Source organism: Dendrobates tinctorius, unplaced genomic scaffold, assembly GCF_039654945.1.
Source record: "Dendrobates tinctorius isolate UK_male_01 unplaced genomic scaffold, ASM3965494v1 ptg000201l, whole genome shotgun sequence".
Lineage (NCBI taxonomy): Eukaryota > Metazoa > Chordata > Amphibia > Anura > Dendrobatidae > Dendrobates > Dendrobates tinctorius.
Genome location: NW_027361868.1, coordinates 1,203,461 through 1,225,424, shown reverse-complemented (window position 1 = coordinate 1,225,424; position 21,964 = coordinate 1,203,461). Strand labels below are relative to the sequence as shown.

Genomic DNA, 21,964 nt, shown 5'->3' with positions numbered 1-21,964 from the left:
GGGCCCTACTTTCTGCTTGGGAGTCAGAGGGCCCAACTACTTACGGCGCCTCTAAATATCACTAGTTATCTAATACATTTGTACTGGATAATACTGTAAAGCGTCAGTCTCAGATGCTGCCATGCTGTGATAGACAACATCTGGGAGGGAGAGGTAAAGGCACACGCCTCCGGAGAAGACTCTGAAGTAACGCCCAGTTGGACTGCAAAGCAGAGATTTCACATACTGTGCTCCAAAAGCAGTAAATATGAATATCTCGGCAATGGAGCGATGCAGCACAAAACGGAAAAGAGCGTCAGAATCAGGGGAGTGCAGGGAATTTTACAAAATATTTCACTCAATTTGTTTTGATCAAGTGAAAAGTCCTCTCTAAAGGAGCTGTCCAGGATTAGAAATGCCAGAAAGGGCGCCACAGGCTGTAAGTGGTATTGCAGCTTATGCCGATTCACAGCTGAGCTGTGATACCAGACATAACCTATAGGCAGTAGTTTGTGGAAGAAAAATACTAATCCCATACAACCTCTCTAATGCTGTCTCAGCAGAGGGATAGAGAAAAATGCATCGTTTTCCAGGTTGGACATAATTCTAGGGAATAGATCATAGGAAGAACAGGTGTCGAGAAGACAGAATGAGACCATGAGTAGTTTCGGTCTAACCGTATTGAGCTCTGTCTTTATCTTGTGGGTACGGCTGGAGAGGCACATCAACTTCTTATAGGAGAACCTCCTGCAAAACTGCCAGTGATCTCACATCTGCTACAATTTTGCACGGAGCACAACAATACGTCTGAAAGACCTCTAAATTCGACTCTTGGAAGAACAATCGGGGTTAAATACAAGTTACTGCACATATCGCCAAAATATGCAGCCTATAATTATACCCTATGCAAAAAAAGTATTATAACTTTCAATGGCAGGGGATTAGGAATTAGGTTTGATGATTGATTACAGACTAAAGAATGACAGACATTTAATGGCTGCCTTCCAAAGCCGAGCGAAGGGCTGGGCTAGGGGAAATCAAAAAATTAGCACATAGGTCACAGCAATTAAATTAAAGTTCTGTTTGTGGCTCCTGGAGGGAAAAATATATATAGAAAGAGGTCTAGGTTAGTTTAGACCGAGTCTTGAAAAAATCAAGTGAACAGAGCAGAATGGACCAAGTCCTTAAAGAAAGAGAACATTACTCGTATATGTTACAAACTTGGACTTGGGGCCTGTAATCAATTACGTCATACAGTGAGGCCAGAAATGGTAATGTCTGACCTGGTGATCCAGGCTAGAGCTCCATGTCCCAAAGTATCTATAGATGAAATGTCGCTTGGTCTTCTGCTTTCCCACAACTTTTTTGCCTTTTGTTCTAGGTCATGAAGATCTTTAAGTTCTTCCCTAGTTTTCTCATTCTTCATGTTGGAAGCTCCTTAGACGGTCTGTACAGTAGTGAGAAGAAGGGTGGTCATAGGTTCGATTAATGAGGTTGTTCAGGACTCTTTATTGGAATAGGTCATCAATTTCAGATTGGCGAAAATCCGACACCCAATAACCCTATGAATAGCTGTTGGCTGGCCTGGTGGTGGCTGGATGTACACAGTATTACAACCATAGACGAAATGTCACTTGGTCTTCATGGTTTCCCGTAACTTTTTGTCTTTTGTACTTGGTCATGAAGATCTATAATTTCTTTCCTGGTGTTCTCAAGCTTCATGTTGGAAGCTCCTTAGATGGCCTGTTTAGCAATGAGTGTAAGGTGGTTAAATTAAAGACCTTTGATTTTTGACCTGTCCTTCAAATAGGTCATCATTGTCAGATTGGTGGAAATCTGACCACGATGATTAGCTATAATCCCATCCCATGGTGGCTGGATATAACTAGTATACAGAGCCATGACACAACAGCTCTGCACGCAGTATAGTGGCCTTTCTTAGACACTTCAGCTTAACTCTTAATGAAACATATGGAAGCTGAGCTGCAGTTTCCGATTATAGCCACTACACTGTATGGAGTTGTTTACTTCCAGGACCTGGTCGGTGGAAGGATGGGTGCTGAACATCCATAAATCTGATGTATCCTAAGAAAAGACACCTTGCATTGGTTCAGCGTACCATGTAATATGTATGGGATTATCCCGACTTTACCTAACTCCACTTTCCCCATCCAGAACACATACGCTCCTGTCCTAGTGTTCTCATGTATGGGGAAGGGTGTTAACTGAACAATGACTTAAAATGTATAGCACGGCCGGCCAAAGTCTATGGTACGCTCATGTCTGATCCAGGGTGGGGTAGACAAATGTAGAGTTTATTTGACCAGGTAGCCATTAGCCACACAAACCAGTGGGCCCTGACACCTGCTTGGGTTTGTCTACTTGTTCCGTGAAGAGCAGATAGAACTGGCACAGTTTGTCAAACTTTTTGAAAGCAAAGAAAAAAGCAAAAAACGAATTGAACTTCGCCCTTGACACTAAAACAGTGGTCGTGCAAGTGAGGAAGATTGGTGAGCTTGAGAACCCCAAATTCTTGCGTTTGAGGGTCTCGGTGTCAGTGGGTTTTATATGAGCCATCAAAAGTTTATTATTAGAGACAAGCAAATCTGTTCATAACAAAGCAAATTTGTTACAAATTCCCCACAAATTTCAGATTCTAGTGAATCAGAAATTTTCAGGATTCGATCCAAACGAATCCAGTAAAATTTTGTCCGTCCGGCTACAATTATCTACAAAATCTGTTGTACTTAGTTTTTCTAGTTCCTCACCTGACTCCTTACATTGCTGCCAGAGCTTCCCTGGTATTCTGAGACCCTAGTGGAGTTTGGTACACATCATTGACATGAATGCTGGCATCAGCTCATGGGCCTCGGCACCAGAAGAACCACAGACCTGCGCAGAGGCCCAGGGAAGCTGTGGCGGCAGAGAGAAATCTGAAGTCTGGTGAGTTTTATTGTGTTTTTTTTTTACTTTACGGCAGTGATAGTGTTGGGAGTCAGGAGAAATCTGAAGTCAGTGGTCAGTTTTTTACTGTGTGTGTGTATATGTATGTATATATATATATATATATATATATATATATATATATATATATATATATATATATATATATATATATATATATATATATATATAATATATATTTTTTTTTTTTTTTACTTTTTTTTTTTTAATTAACTCCATCTGAACCTTTGGTTTGAAGAGCCCTCAGAACATAGAAAATTTTGGCCAAATCGATTCAGATCAATTTTTTTTTTTAACCAAGTTAAACACATTTTGCAAGATTCATCTACACTATGGATAGATTATAAAAATCTTTAAGGCTATGTTCCCACAATGAGCTTTTGGTGTTTTTTCGATGTTGCAGATTTTCAGTAAAATAGCATCTTTTCAAAAATACGCAGCGTAAAAAAAACTCACCCAAAATTCATTATGGGAATGTAGCCTAAATTGGACTGAGCTGCAGTACCACTTCTAGCCTGTGTACAAGAGTGGCGCTACTACTAGACTTGTATAACCCCTTTAATCCCACGTTGCTGTATGATCCCAGATCGCGCCCCTGTTTAGTTCTATACTGGGTGTAATTTTCCGCAGATGGACCTTGGGTTGGGATGCTCATATTCCTTCACATTTAGCAAATCCTCATTTGCAGCTGGTCTGTTCTTATGTCACACATCTGCCCAACCAGTTGCAAGTTGTTTTTCCAATTAGTGTTGTGAGCCGATATGTCATTTGCTCCTCGCCTGATATTTGAGCAGTGTACGGTTAGATTATTGGGCTGCTATCGTACGTAGCGGGATCATTGTATCTGACATGTTATAACGTGAGTCATTAGATAATAGGTTCCTTCTGTGTGGAGTATTATGTACTGCCTAGGGGACTTGCCCGCTCTGTTGTGTGCGTACTACTGTACTATTGCACTACTCTGTGTTGATTTTTAGGTTTAGCCCTCTTATCCCTACACCGGGATTGTACAATTGGCCCGTTGCTCATTGTTGAGTAGTATTATCACACTGGACATTACAGGATAGGCCTGGTCATAGTGGATGCCCAGAAAATGCTGTAAAAAAAGCTTAATTTCTTAACAGTTTCCTGGGGTTTCACGGTCAGGCAGGATAAGTCAAGTACCGATACAGAGGGAGGAGTTAGCAGGGTCCGTGGCAAGAAAGGAACCCTATGACTAAATGATGCCTCTGTATACAGTATTTGCATCTGTAATAAGCCTTATAATGCCTCGATGCGATGTGATAGACTTAGTTTTTATTGGCATTGTTGACAGCCTATATGGGGTCTTAGTTTTGGTTGCTCACACTGGCGTCCGACTTTTTACAAGACAGGAACTTGTAGACATGTTGACGAGAAGTTCGCTGGCCTGGCCTGAGTCATTGTGGTCTTCCATTTATTGGCGTGATTGCTATAATATGGACCTTTTCTAGGATTTTACTGCCAGTCTGAATAAGCCGAGCGAGGATAGAAAGGGAAGAGTTGGCAGGGTCTGTGTCGGGACGTGAAGGCGAGGTGACTCTGTGACAAAATTGTAGATCCAAAACCAAAGAAATGAGCCGGAGTATAAGTTGGTATATGTGCAATTTGTAAGAGCACGTTCACATTGTGGCCATTTCACAGACCAAATCCCCACAAAAAAATAACCCAAATGAGCATATACCTTGTAGGAAGTAAATAGCACTAGTACATGTAAAATAGGGGACTTGGGTAAAACTGTTTTGATCAAAAAAGCGTACGATCCATCCCACCACGCCAAGGTGACCCATCGGGATGATCCAATCTTTAGTATTATAAAAAAAAAAAATTGGAGATCCGTATGTATGTAATCCTAATTTGGTAGCAGGTGTAGGGCACTAAAACTTGAACATAGGCCAAAAACCTATTTAAGGATTATAGAGAAGGTCCTAGTCTTCTCATTCAAGGCAGATGTTTAGACGCCCCTTTCTGGTCACCTGAACTCTGCAGCCAATCTTACAAGCCTTTATGGTCTGATATAAGAATGGCAAGTCGGGACTTATTTTCCAGGTGAAGACCACTGCGTAGCTTTTGCTGGAGTGATGGTGTTTAGAGAGGATCCGTATGACTTCTTTTATTATTTTAGGCAAATCCATTTCTTTAAACAAAGTAAAAAATTTTGAGAAATGGACAACCCCCTAAAAAAAAAAAAAAAATGTTGCATCTAATCCGAGTAGTTCTTGCCATCATTATAGTACTGTATATGATAGTTTTTTGGGTTTTTTTTCCTTGTTTTAGTTCTATTTTCTTTTTACTCATTTTTCTTGTTCTAAAAAAAGTTTTTGTTTATCTCCCCCCCCCCCCACAACCCCAAAAATAAAAAAATAAAAAAAAAGTTTCAGCCGAAAAACAAGGAGACGCGGTGTTTCTGTTTACTTAACATTAAGTCAATTAGCTAATACTGAAGTATTATTCTGCTCAGCACAAAACTTCCTTCTGTTACCCTGACCCCGGCCGTGTTTATTTGGCTCTATCTGGCTGTATCAAAACCCCACACCACACTGAGAAATACCACATCTGTCCCGGCTCCTGACTAGGCCGTTGTTTCATTCATAAGACTGCCTAGCTGGCCGCCAGATGCAACAATTAAGAAGCTCTTCGTGTTCCTTTTTTTTTCTTACTTTTCTTTTAAAAAAAAAAGTTTTCAAAAGTTTTTGAAAAATCAAAAAAAAAACCCACCACAACCCCCATACTAATGGACAAAAGTAGAATTGAATTTAGGCCTCGGCATTAAATCATCTGTTTGTTGCCAGTGACGAAATTAAAATGTTCTGGGAGAGCTAATTGAATTTTTCAAGTGTTGGATATATTTCAGTAAGCTTGCTGTGGAAGTCAAACTCTAAATTTTGTATTCTCACCACTCCGGCAGTAAAGCTGTCATTCTTTCCAAAGCCAGTGTTTCCCTCACATAATTCTTTTGTTTCTGTATTTTTTTTTTTTTCCTCCCTCTCTGTTTGGGATTTAGATTTGCTTTGGCCATCATTTTCTTAACCCCTCGAATCTCATTTACAGGATTCTTGATGTGTGTAAACGGGCGCATTCCCATGGATTGTAGGGCGATCATTGCCAAGAAATCCCATAGACGTATAGCTCTATTTACAGCATAAGTTTTTTTTTTTTAAATTCTTCATATGGTAGAAACCTAGCCCCGGTGGTTAATCCTGATCTTCTGACTTCATGAACGGAAGATCATAAGTACTCAGCACACAGCGTCTGTATAGGAAGTCCTACTGCTTTGTAGGCCACCCCTACTGTAAGAGGCAGCACCATGGGTCTTCTGTAAAAGACCACTTTCACATATCCAACTCTCATGGTTCAAGAGTGGATTGCCATGTCTGGACTGGCTATCGATCTCCTGTATAAGACCATTTTAACATATCCAAGTTTCATGGTTCAAGAGTACACCACCATGCCACCTGAGACTTGTCAACACCAGAAATCTTTCATGGTTTCTGATATCAAAAACTCATCTGAAGGTAACTGATAATCCTCCATTTCCCGTGGTTCTAGCTCCAATGCTCCTGTGCTTACCACCAGTCTTTGTTTACTATGCTGCAGCGAGTACCTGACCACCACAATAAATTGTTGGTCTCAAATATTTGTTGCACTCACATACAATGCAGCCAATCACTGAGGATTATACACAATGGTCATATGGGTAGTGGGTGATGGCATTGATCTCATAATCTCTGCAGACTGCAATCGGGGGCGTATACAGTTTTGCAAATCTCAGAAGTTGTTTGAGACAGTAATACGACATTGTGCCATTAACAGCCAAAGTGGAAAACAGCCCAATGTACCAGGAGATGTCAGGTCCGACTGCTGACAAGTCCATTCAATCTTACATAAAAAAAATCTTTTTGTAAAGTTCCTAAATGAGTTTTCACGCTTCAAGTACTGACTGCAATTTCAGGACTGATCTCCGGGCCTCCAGACCTGATTACAGCAGCCTGATATAGCTGATGAGTACAGGTCAGGAGATTCATGGCTGGTCCAGACATGGTCATCTGCTCTTGAACAATGAAAGTTGGATATGTGAAAGTGGTCTTTTACCGGAGACCCATGGCTGGTCCAGGCATAGTGGTGTACTTTTGAACCATGAAACTTGAATATGTTAAAATGGTCTTATACAGGAGACCCATAGCGAGTCCAGACACGGCAATCCACTCTTGAACCATGAAAGTTGCATATGTGTAAGTGGTCTTATCCAAGAGACCCTAGGCTGGTCCAGTCATGGTGGTGTACTCTTGGACCATGAAACTTGGATATGTGAAAATTCGTCTTTTATAGGAAACTCATGACTGGTCCAGACATGGCAGTCCAGTTTTGAGCCATGAAAGTTGGATATCTGAAAGTGGTTTTATACAGAAGACCTATGGCCAGTCCACACATAGCGGTCCAATCTTAAACCATGAAAGTTGGACATGTGAAAGTAATCTTGTTCAGGAGACCCATGGTTGGTCCAGACATGGTGATGCACTCTTGAGCCATGAAAGTTGGGTATGTGAAGATGGTCTTATACATACACATTAGCTTGGGTGATGTTTATTAATTATGGAGGCAGTGGGGACTTAATGGACAGCTTTCTCAATTGGTGTCAGGAAGACACCTGTCTATGTTCATCATAAGAGAAGAAGGTTGCATTTTTTTTTTTTTTACTAAAGTTTCCATAAAATCAAGAAAAATTGTACATCTAACAGTAAGATCTAAGCAAATCCACAACCTGCCAGAATCAAATAAAACTTTTCAGTAATTAAAAAAAAACCCAAAAAACCTGTACATTGAACAAACATTGATATGGACTTACAGGATCTTGATCATGGAAAGGTTGGGTGATGGTCTGGATCGAGCTAGTGTTGGATCACCCAAGGGCAAGTGTTGGATCACCCAAGGGCAGTGTTCACACACCCTACTAAATTTCTGTTAGTCAGGCATTTCTGGATCCAACCTCACAGATTCCTAGAAGTTTTTTTTTTTTTCAAGGAATTGATAGTTTGGAACCTTTTTTTTTTGTTTTGTGTGTTTCTAGGCTGCTGTACGAAGACCTCAGTGACTTCTCTCGCCCCAGGAAGTTTTGCATCATCGCAGGGAGGGCAGGCTGTAGAGCATCTGTTTGTAGTTTACAGAACTCGTAGTTCATAGAAACATCTTTGGATGCAGCAAAATGGGAATTCTTAATAGTTGTGTTTACAATGCAGGGTTGAGCGCCACTAAATCATCTTCAGTCCTTCTTCAACTTCTTGGAATGCCCTTTACTTGAAAGTTTCTCTAGTGGAATTTACAGACATTTCTTCTGAAAGAATTCTCAGCTCTGTTTACACTCGGATGTGAGCGAGAGTTTTCAAGCAATAGTTTTTTAAATTTGTTAAATATATATTTTTCACAGCATAAATTTTTTATATATAAAAAAGTATTAACAATAAAGAAGTCCAAGGAGTATTATGTTTTGTTTTGTTTTTTTTCTACAAAAACCTTTTTAGTAAAAAAATGAAAAAGCAATACTCATTTCACCAATGTCCATTACCTCGCCGGTCTCTACTTCCTATAGCAATGATGTTACCGCTTAGCCAGTCACTGGCCACAGCGGTGATGCGCTACTACTGCAGTGGTCACATGTACCTGTGCCAGACATATCATTGCTGCAGGAGAAAGTTGAGACCGGTGGGGAACTAGGGAGGTGAATATTGAATCTTTTACATTTTTAAGCCAATCTAAGTATTTTATCAATATTTTTTACTTTTCAGACATCCCCTTTTACTATTATTTTTTTAATTTTTTTTTTTAAATATATAGAACGTGAATTTAATCTATCGCTACTGAACCAATTGCAATTTATTGCCCAGAGGTGCCCAACTTTGTGGATTTTTTTTGCTATTTTTAGGTGCAATAGGTTAGAAATGCCACCTAGTAATCTGATTTTTATCCAGTGGTATATCATTAATTTCCAGTGCCTGAGCATGGCAAATATTGTGCCCTCAAACCCATTAATAATGCCCACTTAAAACAAATAAAGCTCCCTAAGTGCTCATATAAAAAGTAATGATGCCCCCCATGTACGAAGCTGTGGCGTACCAATATAGCTGCATTTACCGTATTCATTTGTGGCCAATACATCTTAAAGAAAGCTGTCCACTACTTTTGTTTAGGTTATCAATATCAGATCAGTGTCAGTTGAAACTCCCTACAGATCAGCTCCATTGGATGTAAACCGCATACTGAGCGAAACATCACAGCTCGTTGACGGATGCTGCTGATCATTTCTTATTCTCTTTAATAGGAGCTGACCTGCAGTACCTTGCATTGGCCACTATGCAGTGTATGGAGCTGTGGTGTGCCACTCTGTACACTCTCTACTTCTGTCCGCCAACGTAGGTTATAACAGTTGAGTGGCGGAGGTGTTGGTTGTTCAATCCGACTAATTCTAAGGATATACACCTCTTTATTGAAAAGATGTCTAAATGTTGACTGTTCTAACGTCTGATTTGGTACTATGTGGCCCATGATTGGAAATCCGTTTTAATCCATGTTGTAAATTCATTGCTATATCTTTAAAGGAATACTTTCAAGTTACCTCTTGAGCATCTCCCCAATCGACAAGTCTCGTTACTTCCTGGTTTCTGGTGGGGCGGACTCTCCTACTTGAGTAACAGTTCTAGTGAGTAGCAGAGCTGTAGTAATAGTAAAACTTGGCTCTGCACACGTTCCTCTGTGACACATTCAGCCATCAGTGGTTTGTTCTTTAGTCTACACTGCTGTACTTGTATTTACAAACAGAGATAAGTGAACAACCATACACCTCAGTACAGTGAGAGCAGTGATGCTGGGGGTTTGTAATTCTACAGGACTGATAACAGCAGCTTGGTCATGAGTAGATTTGAGCGAATTTGTTTTGGGTCCCCGCATTTTCGACAAGCCATAGCGCTTACCGAATAAGCTACAACGGAAACCCAGATACCTGGAGCGAACCGGTTGATCAGCGCCGCAGCAGCTGCATGTGTCGTGGCTGTGTCAGTCACAGCACATGCATAGAGAGCCCAACACACAGGCTCTCCATGCATGTGCTGTGACTGTGACACGACTGCGACACATGCATCTGCGGCGCCGATCAGCTGGCGCGCTCCAGGTATCTGGGTTCCCGCTGTAGCTTATTCGGTAAGCTCTATAGCTTGCCAAATAAGTGGGGACCAGAATAAATTCGCTAAACTCTAGTCAGGAGCTAAAAGCGAGGAGAAGGGAGTTGATAGCTGACTGGGATGTTAAGCGATAACTCCTCTCCTGGAATGCAGCTACTGTGTACACTTGGCAGGGTCTGGGAAAGCACTGATTGTCAAGCTCCATGGACACAAGCTGTACACTATGAAAGATAAAGCTATCCTTGCAGGAAAATGACAGCAGATAGAAAAAGCAAATCAATAGCAAACGTGCATATTTTCATGCTGTCTAAGTAATACTCCTTAACCTCTTTCCAACATCGGGCGTAATAGTACGTCGATGTTGGGCACCCTCCCTTTGATGTGGGCTCCGGCACTGAGCCCACATCTTTTCCGGCACATGTCAGCTGTTTTGAACAGTTTACATGTGCCTTTAACAGCCGCAGGTGAAATCGCGATCCACCCACGGTTTTTAACCGTTAAATGCTGTTGTCAAATTCTGAGAGTGTCCTTTAACACGCTCTTCCGGCAAGCGCGTTGGAAATCCTGCCCATTGGCGCCCGTGTCATATGACTGCGAGTCACCGATGGGTTGGCATGACAACCAAAGATCTCCAGCAGACATCTATGGTTGTCACTGTCTGATTGCTATGAGTGCTGCCCGGTGGTCGGTGCTCATAGTAAGTCAGCAATTCTGCTACATACAGGTGATCTGATCATCGCCGGTATGTAGCAGAGGCAATTGGGTTATGGCAGCTCCTAGTCTCCCATGGAGACTATTGAAGCATGCCAAAAGTTAAAAAAAAAAAAAAAAAAAAAAAGTTTTTAAAAATATTTTAAAAAGTTCATATCGCCCCCCTTTTTGCCACATCTCTATATATAAAAGTGAATGTATGTGTGTGTGTATCACCAACCCATCACGAAGCATCTTTCTTTTTACCAGAGCTGTTCGAAAGAAGGTGAGCTGTGATTGGTTGCTGTGAGCAACAGTTTTCCTTGCAGCCAATCACTAAGCATCTCTCATTTCACCAGAGCTGGTTAAAAGTAGCTGAGCTGTGATTGGTTGCTATGAGCAAGTTTTCCCACCTAACACCTCAGCAGACACTGACATGGTGGTAGTAATCTAGCATCCCCGGGAACATAAGCTCCCAACCATTGTCTGCCCCCCTGAAAGGGAGCAGAGAGCACATGACAGAAATGTATCCCCCCCCTGCCCATATCTCCATCACACATCCTCCATCCCATAGGCACATCTTCCCTCTTAAAGGGATCATTGGTATGGAAGTTAGAGCAAATCCATCCATGGCTTTGGTTTTGAGCCCAGGCCTCTCTTAAAGGGATCCCTGGTATGGAAGTTAGGACCGTTCCACTCAGCTCTGTGGTTCTAACCCCAGGGTCTCTTAAAGGGATCACTGGTATGGAAGTTAGGGCAAATCCACTCTGCGCTTTGGTACTGACCCCAGGCCTTTCTTAAAGGGATCTCCGGTATGGAAGTCAGGGCAGATCCATCCAGCGCTTTGGTTCTGACCCCTGGCTCTCTTAAAGGGATCTCCTGTATGGAAGTTAGGGCAAATTCCTCAATGCTCTGATTCTGACCCCAGGGTTCTATTAAAGGGATCATTGGTATGCAAGTCACGGCAAATCCACTCAGCGCTCTGGTTCTGATCCCAGTCTTTCTTAAAGAGATCCCCGGTATGGAAGTGAGGTCAAATCCACTCTGCGCTTTGGTACTGACCCCAGGCCTCTCTTAAAGGGATCTCCGGTAATGAAGTTAGGGTAAATCCCTCAGCTCTCTGATTCTCACCCCAGGCTTCTATTAAAGGGATCATTGGTATGGAAGTCAGGACAAATCCACTCAGTGCTCTGGTTCTGATCCCAGGCTGACGGGATGATGTGGGATATTAGGGGGAGTAGTCCGGCGTCTGTGATGGGATGATGTAGGATATTAGTGGTAGTTGTTTGGTGGCCATGGCTGACTGGATGATGTGTCAACTCGGCACGCTAAAAATTAGTCCATGCCCAACATGAGATCACGAAAAATGGAGATGCTACAGGTCTCAGAAAATTCCGCAATTTTTTTCTTTAAACGGATTTTTTTTCACCACTTAGATAAAAAAGAACCTAGACATGTTTGGTGTCAATGAACTCATAGTGACCTAGAGAATCAGAATGGCAGGTCAGTTTTGGCATTTAGTGAACAGAGTAAAAAAGCAAAGCAAAAAACAATTGCGGAATTGCACTTTTTTTGCAATTTCACCGCACTTGGAATTTTTTTTTCCCCTTTTCCAGGAGACGATATGATAAAACCAATGGTGTCGTTCGAAAGTACAACTCGTCCCGCAAAAAAACAAGCCCTCACACGGCCATATTGGCTGAAAAATAAATTAGTTATGGCTCTGGGAAGAAGGGGAGCAAAAATCGAAAACGAAAATGCAACCAGAGGTTAAGGGGTTAAGAACGTGTCTTCTCTAGTTCTGTGTCCCCTGCGATGACTTTGCCGCTTGCGCCTTGATTACAAATATATAAATGAATGAAAACTAAAATTCAATCTGCTAAATATTTCCAAAATACGAAGCAAACTGTGACAGCTGTCAGGAGCTCTTCAGCCTAAATTCTGCTTAGGAAAGTTTATTTGGATAGGAAAAACCAACGCACTTTTCTGCCCGCATGCGAGGTGAAGTATGAACCACAGTGGAATGAGGAGCCAATATTGTGCTGATTTATGGTCTGTGAGATGGTTGCTCTTTTTAATAGATGACATCAACAAAAATAAAAAATTATATTCACGAATGAGGATTTGCAGCAAACGCAAAAAAAATTGCAATCGGGCAGGTAGTCTAAATTTTCACCCCCTTCATGGAAATGTGCTTGGTCCACCAAATGTACCCTGTGTTCCCAATTTGGGAAACATTTTTTAGGCTCATTGGACCAGTTCTACAAACGATAGAGGTCTGGTCACTCAGAGTGGCATGCTTTACTCCGCTAAAAGTATACGCAACGCGTTTTAAAGGACATCTTTAGTTTTTGAATTTTTTTTCTTTATTTCCCAGTCTAAAATAAGGAATGTAGCAAATTTGCAGAAGATACTACTTACAAAAAAATCCTACCTATCGTACTTTGTGTGCAGCTCTTATGCAGACCTATACATTATCAGTAGAGATGAGTGAATAGATTTGCAGGACCCTGGTCCAGCTGTCAGGTCCATAGTCCATCCTTGCGAACCTCATCCTACCTACCGGTTTCAACGGATTCTCTTTTGATTAGCCAGCCTGGTGCAACGTCATCTGTGCATCACACCGCAACAAAGATGTCTCGCCGGTCCTGCAAATGAGAAGAAGCATTGGAGAATGTCGTCAGGTACGATGAGATTCGCAGGGTCGTGAATTGTTTCGTATTGATTTTATTTTTTTATAGGGTCAGGAAAGGGTTCAAAAAATGAGGGTTATACTCGCCTGTTCTAGACCCAACCTGTCCTGCTGCCACAGCTCTATTCCACCGCTTGGTTTTGATCTTTACATGCTATGTCATGTGGGGTACATCATGACGTGCATAATGTTCATGGCGTGAGGTCTAATGGGTGCTGGAAAATTCCGTACAGAAGACCAAAAACCCCTGAAGCAAATGGAGGTCTGGGTTTGGAAGCAGGGCCGCAGGACAGGTGAGGCATAGAAATTGGACAGGTGAGTATAATCGTTTAATTTAGTTTTTTCTGTTTCTTCCCTTCACTTTATTATAATTTGGGGTGTGGAGAGATCTCCGAGCATGGTAGGACATCTTTTCATGCCAGATTTGAATTGGACTGAATTTCTGTTACACACCTGACTTGGATATCCCTGGCTCCGCTCCCTTCCCCTGAGTCCACCGCCCTCCGTTGTGCTCCACTTTGGGTTTTGCATGTAGCATGGGTCAATTACATCATCTCCCTAGACTTATATAAGGCCCATTGACACACACCTGTGTCATAAAACACTAGAGTCTCAATTCTATGTCTGATTTGCCCCATTCCCTGTGCTTCGGGTGTGCTTTACTTGCATCCATCCTTACTGGGTTCCAATTCATCTGTGCTGCTGTTCCTGAGATTTGTGTGTGTCAAGTCCTTGCTGTCTACATGCTTGCCACCTCGCTGTGTCGACACCTAGGGTTTGTGTTCCCATCTAGACCTAGGGCTTAGAGAATCCACCTCACCTGGTGAACCTGACAATTTCATTGACCGGATCGAATCTGCCAGCCGAATCATGCAGATCTGGCCAAAGAAAGAAAATGAATTTCGGGAGATTCACACGTCTTATTGTTGATGGACAGATTTTTCACTGCAGGCTAGAAGGTCAAGGTTACACCTCCACGTAAGATATTGGGATGATCACACATACCTTATCAACGTCAATGTCAGTAGGAGATCTTCCCATGTGTGATTACCTAGTATTTTTGGCTCTAGAACCTTAATAATTTAATACACTTCATGTCATATTTATTTTGTATTTTTATATATACATTGAACTAAACTTTTTTTTATAGATTTTTTTTTTTTTTTTTTTAGGTCTTCGTTACAGGTTGACTTTAACATTCATACTCGATAGTTAATATACTGTGCTGCCGGCTGCAGCAGTCCAGGGCTTGCCAAGTTGCCCGTGTGCCAGTCCTCCGAGTTTGTACCTTACCCATTTCTCACACTGGAGTCTGTTATTTGCTTTTTGTAAGAGTCTTTATAGTCTTCAACTTTGTATTTAATAAACATATTCAATAGGTCTCCCTCAGGACCCGTCCTTTCTGACATACCTTTTCTATTCCAAAACAGTAGCACAGTCTTCAAGAGTGTTGGAGGAAGATTTAAAAGATTAAGATATGTTCAGCGCTGCATATGTTTAATTTGAAACAGCTTTTTAAGAGAGGCAGTAGCGAAGAACGAACGAGACTCGGGGTCCTGAATAATAGAGGTCAACAATCCACTACTAGAATGGTTGATGATACTATTATTTAAAAGGTTTTATCTGGAACTTGAAAAACTGGTCTACCTTTTTTTTGTCTAATAATGTCACCACTCTTATGTATGAGTTGTTGTTCTACAGCTGACAGAGAACTTGGATGACATGTTCCTTCAAGGCAAACCAGAGGATTAGATGGACAATGTTCATCCTTACAAATTAAGGTATCCAAATATTAACCAAGAAAAACTACAGTCTTTGGTGTCCTTGTACTGACCATCAAATATATTCCACATAACATCAGGTTTCCAGATCTGGCCAAGGGCTTTCTTGGTTCCTGACATTGTATTGTTAGGCAATCTTGTTGAATCAGCCAACTTAGATCTAATATTTGTGCAAACTTTACTCAAGTGGATGGTCCATCAGGAAAACCCATTATTTTTTTATTTTTTTTTTTTAATTTTACTTTTTGTCATTTAGCTTCTCACCAGTAATTTGTGCCTGAAACCTCAGCTAATCAGTTGGATTTCTTGGAGAAAGTTGGATACATATTCTCCATGAGCCTAGCAGACCCCTTAGACTTTGTATTGCCAGCCGATCTTGGTGGATTGGCCAACATGGATCTAATATCTGTGGCCTACTTTACTCACGTGAATATTCCATCAGGATAACCTGCTTTTTTTGCACTCCTTGGGCTGTTCTTTTTTTCACCAGTGATTTGAGCCCCAGACCCTGAGCTGATAACTTGGTTTTCTTTGAGAAAGCTACTTACAATACATATTTCCCCATGGTCATGCCAAGTTCTCCAATGGACATGCACAAGTTCTGTATAGATAACAGAGAACTCAGATGACATACCCATTCGAGGCAAATTAAAGGATTAGACAATGTTCATCCTTACAAACTCATGCTTTCAGATTTATGTATCCAGATATTAACCAAGAAAACCTCTGGTCTTTGGGTCCTTGCACCAACAATCACGTTTTCTACGTCACATCTACTCTTTTGCCTTCACTAACATGAACTCTTGTCCAAGGGCCTTCTATGTCCCATAGACTTTGTATTGTTAGACAATCTTGTTGAATCGGCCAACTTAGTTCTATTATCTGTGGCCAACCTTACTCAAGTGGATGTTCCATCAAGATAACCCACTTTTTACACTTTTTTTTTTTTTTTTTTTAGATTTAGCTGCTCGCCAATGATTTGGGCCCGAAATCTCAGCTAATCAGTTGGTTATCTTGGAGAAAATTACATACATATTCCTCATTGGCCCAACAGACTCCATAGATTTTGTATTGTCAACCATTTTTGCTGGATTGATCGGCCAACATAGATCTAGTATTTGTGACCAGCTTTGGGATGTTCTATCACGATAACCTGCTTTCTTTTTTTTTTTTTTTTTTTGCAATCCTCCAGCCAGTGACTTATGCCTTGGGCCCTGAGCTGATAAGTTTGTTTTCTTGGAAAAAAGCTGCTTATATATGTCCCCATGGTCATGCCAAGTTCTCCAATGGACATGCAGAAGTTCAGTAGAGATGAGGACTAGACTTCAGAATAATGTGCTCTAGAATGGTCAAGGCATGTCATAGATTATCTCATAGTTTTTTTTATGGTTTCTGGGGATCAAGGCTCAGGGGACCGACTCTTTCAAACCATGATATGGTTCCACAAAATGCTTCCTTTTTGATGGACATTTTATACCAGTACTTTACTGGTGCAAAGGGATTGTTCTAAAATAAAGCAATGGAACTTACTAATCCAGTTTCCAGTGTTCCAGTCTTCCCCGGGACTTGTCATCTATTGAACCACCTTACCACCGAGGCTATTGATTGGCTGCAAGGTCAGATGACTGATGGATGGGCTTTTATCCCACTGGGAGTGATACTTTTTCAAAAGTTGTGAAAACCCCTTGGGGTGCCCATATGTGTTCAATAGCTGTTGTCCTACCTGACTGAGTGTTCATGTATTATTAATGGTTGAGGGAGACACCCCTGGGGCCGTCTTATCCCAACCTAGATCAAAAGGATCGAGAATTCAAATTCAACAAGCCCGATCTTTCTTTTCCACAGTATCTTCTGTTGAAGGACACATAAAATATCAGCCATGGGTATCTTCTATAATCTTTTTGGGCTTTCCTCTGGATCACTTAGGGTTTCTACATGTGAAGAGTTAACCTTGACGGACTTGAGTCTTTTCCAACCCACTATGAATCTATATATAAATGCTTTTCAGAAAAAAATATACTAAAACTAACATAAGGCTGTTTTTAAGCTCCCGGAAAACAGAATGGCCTTAAATGCCCTGATTCAGTAGCCAAGTGTCCCGAAATTTTATTTTAAAATGTTTGTGGCAATTCTATGCCGTGCAGAATGGTACATTGCACGTTATATAGCGTACACGACGCAGCCTGGCATCCAGGGCGGCAATATGTCATTTTTAGTTTTATTTTTTTTTTCTTCATGTAGAACTAAATTGTAGAATATTCTTGTATAAAAGTCTCGTTTATTGTAATTTATGAGCCAGTCTCACGCGTGTATACAAGGAGACAAGAGAGCCATTCATCCCATGTACACTAAACATCGGCCTGTAGGTGTTGTTTTGTAAAGTATCTGTAATCCTAGGTTCTCCGAGGGTGGTCTATGATTTGGGACCTTGTTGAAAAAAAAAAAAAGTAAAAAAGCCCCTTAGTCAAGTTGCGGAATGATTTTTATAATGTCTAAGTATGTGTTTGTGATTTACGATCGCATCGCCTTTCTGTGCTTAAAATCCGATTCGAATCGACGTTCTCGCAAGGTTTTTTTTTTTTTTCAATCCCATGAAAGGTGTTGGGTTGTCACCTAGTGAAAAAGCAGCCTTCAGGATTTTAAGGGGGCTTTAGGAAGAAAAACATTGACTATTTATCCCTAGGGGTCATCCAACCCTGGTGCCAGTCTTAGTGCGGTGTAGTCCGGTGCTGCCCCTTGATGCATGTTAGCTGCTCCTGCTGAAGTGGGCGTTACAGATGGTGTCATATCCAATACTCACGATGACCAAGAACCCAAGAACTAAAGGGGTTGCTCATCACTTTTTTTTATTTAACCCCTTAACCCCTGGAGCTTTTTTTGGTTTTGCGTTTTCATTTTTCACTCCCCTCCTTTCCAGAGCCATAACGTTTTTATTTTTCCATCAATATGGCCATATGAGGGCTTATTTTTTGCGGGACGAGTTGTACTTTTGAACGATACCTTTTGGTTTTATCATGTCGTGTAACAGAAAATGGGGGAAAAAATTCCAAATGTGGTGAAATTGCAAAAAAATGTGCAATCTCACACTAGTTTTTTGTTTGGCTTTATTTTTTTTCTAGGTTCACTAAATGCTAAAACTCCTCTGCCGTTATGATTCTCCAGGTCATTACGAGTTCATAGACGCCAAACATGTTTAGGTTCTTTTGATTGCCCGTTATTGCATTTTAATGCAATGTCACGGCAACCAAAAAGCATAATTCTGGCGTTTTGATTTTTTTTCTCACTATGCTGTTTAGCGATCAGGTTAATCCTTTTTTTTTTTAGTGATAGATCGGGCAATTATGAATGCGGCGATACCTAATATGTGTAGGTTTGATTTTATTTTTATTTTAATTTTTTTAATGGGGCGAAGGGGGGTGACTTTTGTTTTTATTTTTTTCATATTTTTAAAACTTTTTCCTTTTGGCGTGCTTCAATAGCCTCCATGGGAGGCTAGAAGCTGCCATAGCACGATCACCTCTGTTAGAGGTGATGCTCAGATCACCTCAATGAAGCGGGTTTACTGCATTGCTACGAGTGCCGACCACAGGGTGGCGCTCATAGCAATCCGTCATCAACAACCATAGAGGTGTCAAGGAGACCTCTGGTTGTTATGCCGATGCACGGATGACCCCAGATCACGTGACGGGGGGTCAGGGGTGCGCGTATTTCCAGCCCGGAGGCCAGAAGCACTTGTTAAATTCCGCTGTCAGCGTTTGACAGCGGCATTTAACTAGTTAATAGGCGCGGGTGGATCGTGATTATGCTCGCGCCTATTGTGGGCACATGTCAGCTGTTGAATACAGCTGACATGTCCCGGCTTTGATTCCGGCTCTCTGCCGGAGCCCTCATCAAAGCGGGGGATACTGCCAGCTGACATACTATTCCGTCAGCTGGCAGTAAGAGGTTAAGAAATGGGTCTCTGGTCTTCTGGAAATGAAAAAATAGACCATATACTTGCCTATTGTACTCTCTCCATTTTTGCAGTACTGCTGGCTGTGTCCCTCACTGATCTCCTCGCTTTCTCTCACGGTGGGAAATATAACATGACTGTTGTGATCAATGATTGCTTGCAGAGGTCATGTGCCGTCTGAGCTGCCTGCAGAGGTCATGTGCCGTCTGAGCTGCCTGCAGAGGTCATGTGCCGTCTGAGCTGCCTGCAGAGGTCATGTGCCGTCTGAGCTGCCTGCAGAGGTCATGTGCCGTCTGAGCCAGTAGAGAGAACAAAAATACTTTGTCCTCCAGCTCAGACACCACTTTCCAGCCACCTTTGTAGCTACCGGTTGGTTGCTCATATGACGTTCACAAATGGAAGACACCAGCGAGGGACATGGATAGCAGTACAATATTAGCATTGGTAGGGTTTAGTGATGAGCATGTAACAACATTGCTGAGAGTAAGAAAATTGGTTGTTGTCCCATTCTAGGGGGCATGGCAGCGTTCTCTTGCTCTCTTGAGCTATAGTTGCCAGTAAAGCAGATGAAAAACAACTTTGAAGGGGTAGTCAGGCCTTAACGCGCTGTTAGGATTTTCCCGTTCTGGCACTTGGAGCGGGCGGGTGCTCACAAATGTGATTTGAATACACGTGGTCACATGCCAACTAGACATGCATGGCCTCGCTTAATGCAGCTTGAATACATGTTAGTATTGCCTGTCTGTTAGGGAATTCCCACATGTATTCAGGATGTCCAGCAGCCGCAAATCATGCAACTGAGGCGACGAAAACTAAATCTCTGAGCACGCCAAAATACTTGGAGGACACCCGAGCATGCTCGGGGAAAACCCGAGCAACGAGAATACTCGCTCATAACTACTCCCAATTTTTCCAATTGTGATTATTTTTTTTTTTTTTTTTTTTGCTATCCTACTCAGAAAAATGATTTAAGAACATCTAAAAAGTATGTCAAACCACTGGTATGCCAGTTTCTTCCCGACCCTGGGTTTCGCCTATCAGTTTCTTCCTGGGCTCTGACATTTTTTAATGTATTTTAGTTTTTGAAGCATAATTTAAAAAAACAAAAAATTGGAATCTAATGTCTATCTATGTCTGGTTGTTCTTTAAAGGCAACTTGTGACAGTATAGTTGGCATTGATCGATTGTGGAACTTATGGTTTCAGCAGGACTGATGGAGACATCATTGAATGAATGCACCGATATTGGAATTGTGGCAAAGAGGGAAGGTTTCCGGATGTTGAGGATTCTTCTCTAAAGATTGTTGATGCCGTACAGTTGAATTCTACCTACGGTTGACTAAGTTCCCGTTGACAATTCGGCATCCATTGCCAGGAGACTGTCCTCCCAAATTTTACTCAAGTCGTCATCATCAAGTCAAATGACACCATCCCCATATACATGGAAAAAAAAAACAAAAAAAACACCAGTCACAAAGCAGGGTCTACATTGCCAACTCAAAAAACAGGGCACACTTGTACATGTTTTGTCCCGCTTACGACAAGCTCCTTTTTGTGAATTTCACTTGCACTTACAGAGCCAGGTGGATCTCTCGTCCAAGACTGCTTAAAGCTTTAAACCAAAATAGATCAATTTACTCCGGGGTTTTACCACCCACGCTGCTCTAAATGACAGTAACGTGTTGAAAACTGGAACGGGGCGATGTTTTTGTAATTCGCTCGTAGTGTTAAATTGTGCGTGGCGTCTGCCCCTAATCTCCAACCACAATGAAATCTTCGATTCCATTAACATACAAGCCGAAAGTCCATTCATTACGTCGATGTTGCTGCAGTTCATGGGGGTCCACGCAACAAAGACCAGCAGCCTGTTTGCTTCCCGCTTCATCCTAGAGAGATTTTTAGCTTTTGCCATAAACGGGAATATTTGATTTCAGAGCATGAAAGACCTTCGGCATACTGTGCCATGATAGATGAAAAGGATTACTATGTGAAAATGTTCCATCTCAGGCAGATTGAGTATCGCTCTTCCAGAAGCACAAATCTTCCATTAATGGTTTTCAGATGGGCACGTGGGCTTAATACTGCTCTGCTGTGTGAGATTTTCTCACTATGACTACATTTTGGCCGTCGAGATCCTTCGCCGCGGTTGTCGGATTAGATCGTTGTTCGTTTTTGTGTTTATTTTTGGGAAAACTTTATGACAAACGCTCCTCAGGTATTGTAATATTTCTTATAATTTTCCTATATATTCTACTGTAATGCAGCAGATCTGTGAGCTCGAGTCGCAAGTACAACAAACCGACAATACAATTAAGGGACAAAAATAGATGGGATCTGCCAGTGGACCCTATACCCAACTGGTACAGTATGTGTTTAGGCCTGTTTCACACTTCCGTTTTTGACCATCAGTCAAAATCCGCCGTTTTTGCAAAAAAACGGATCCGCCATTTTTTTGGGCAGATCCGTATTTTTCCCCATTGATTTGCATTACCGGCGGATCTTGACGGATGGCCATCCGTTGGATCCGTTTTTTTGTGGATCCATCAATTTTTTTGCATCCGCCAAGATGCCTGCACGGACCATGTAATGTTTTTTGTGCTGAAGGATCCGCATTTTTATAGTGCGCATGCCCGGAGGAATGACGTCAGGTGGAAATTTAACCCTGAAATCATTTCTGGCGGACAGTGGTTCCTTTAAAATTCTTCATTTGGCGGATC

At 41.6% G+C, this 21,964-nt stretch overlaps 1 protein-coding gene across 3 annotated transcripts in view; it reads left to right on the top strand.

Moving 5' to 3' along the window:
* The window catches only part of TGFB2 (transforming growth factor beta 2), a 130,855-nt gene that overhangs the window by 13,411 nt on the left and 95,480 nt on the right, over positions 1 to 21,964 (top strand). Inside the window, exon 1 of one of the 3 annotated variants that reach the window (XM_073553338.1) lies at positions 21,078 to 21,462. The exons of the other annotated variants lie outside the window; for them this stretch is intronic. Within the exon in view, the coding sequence (XP_073409439.1) occupies positions 21,357 to 21,462 (106 nt within the window). The 5' untranslated portion in view covers positions 21,078 to 21,356. Of the gene's footprint in view, positions 1 to 21,077; positions 21,463 to 21,964 lie in introns of those variants that run through there. 3 annotated transcript variants of the gene reach the window in all.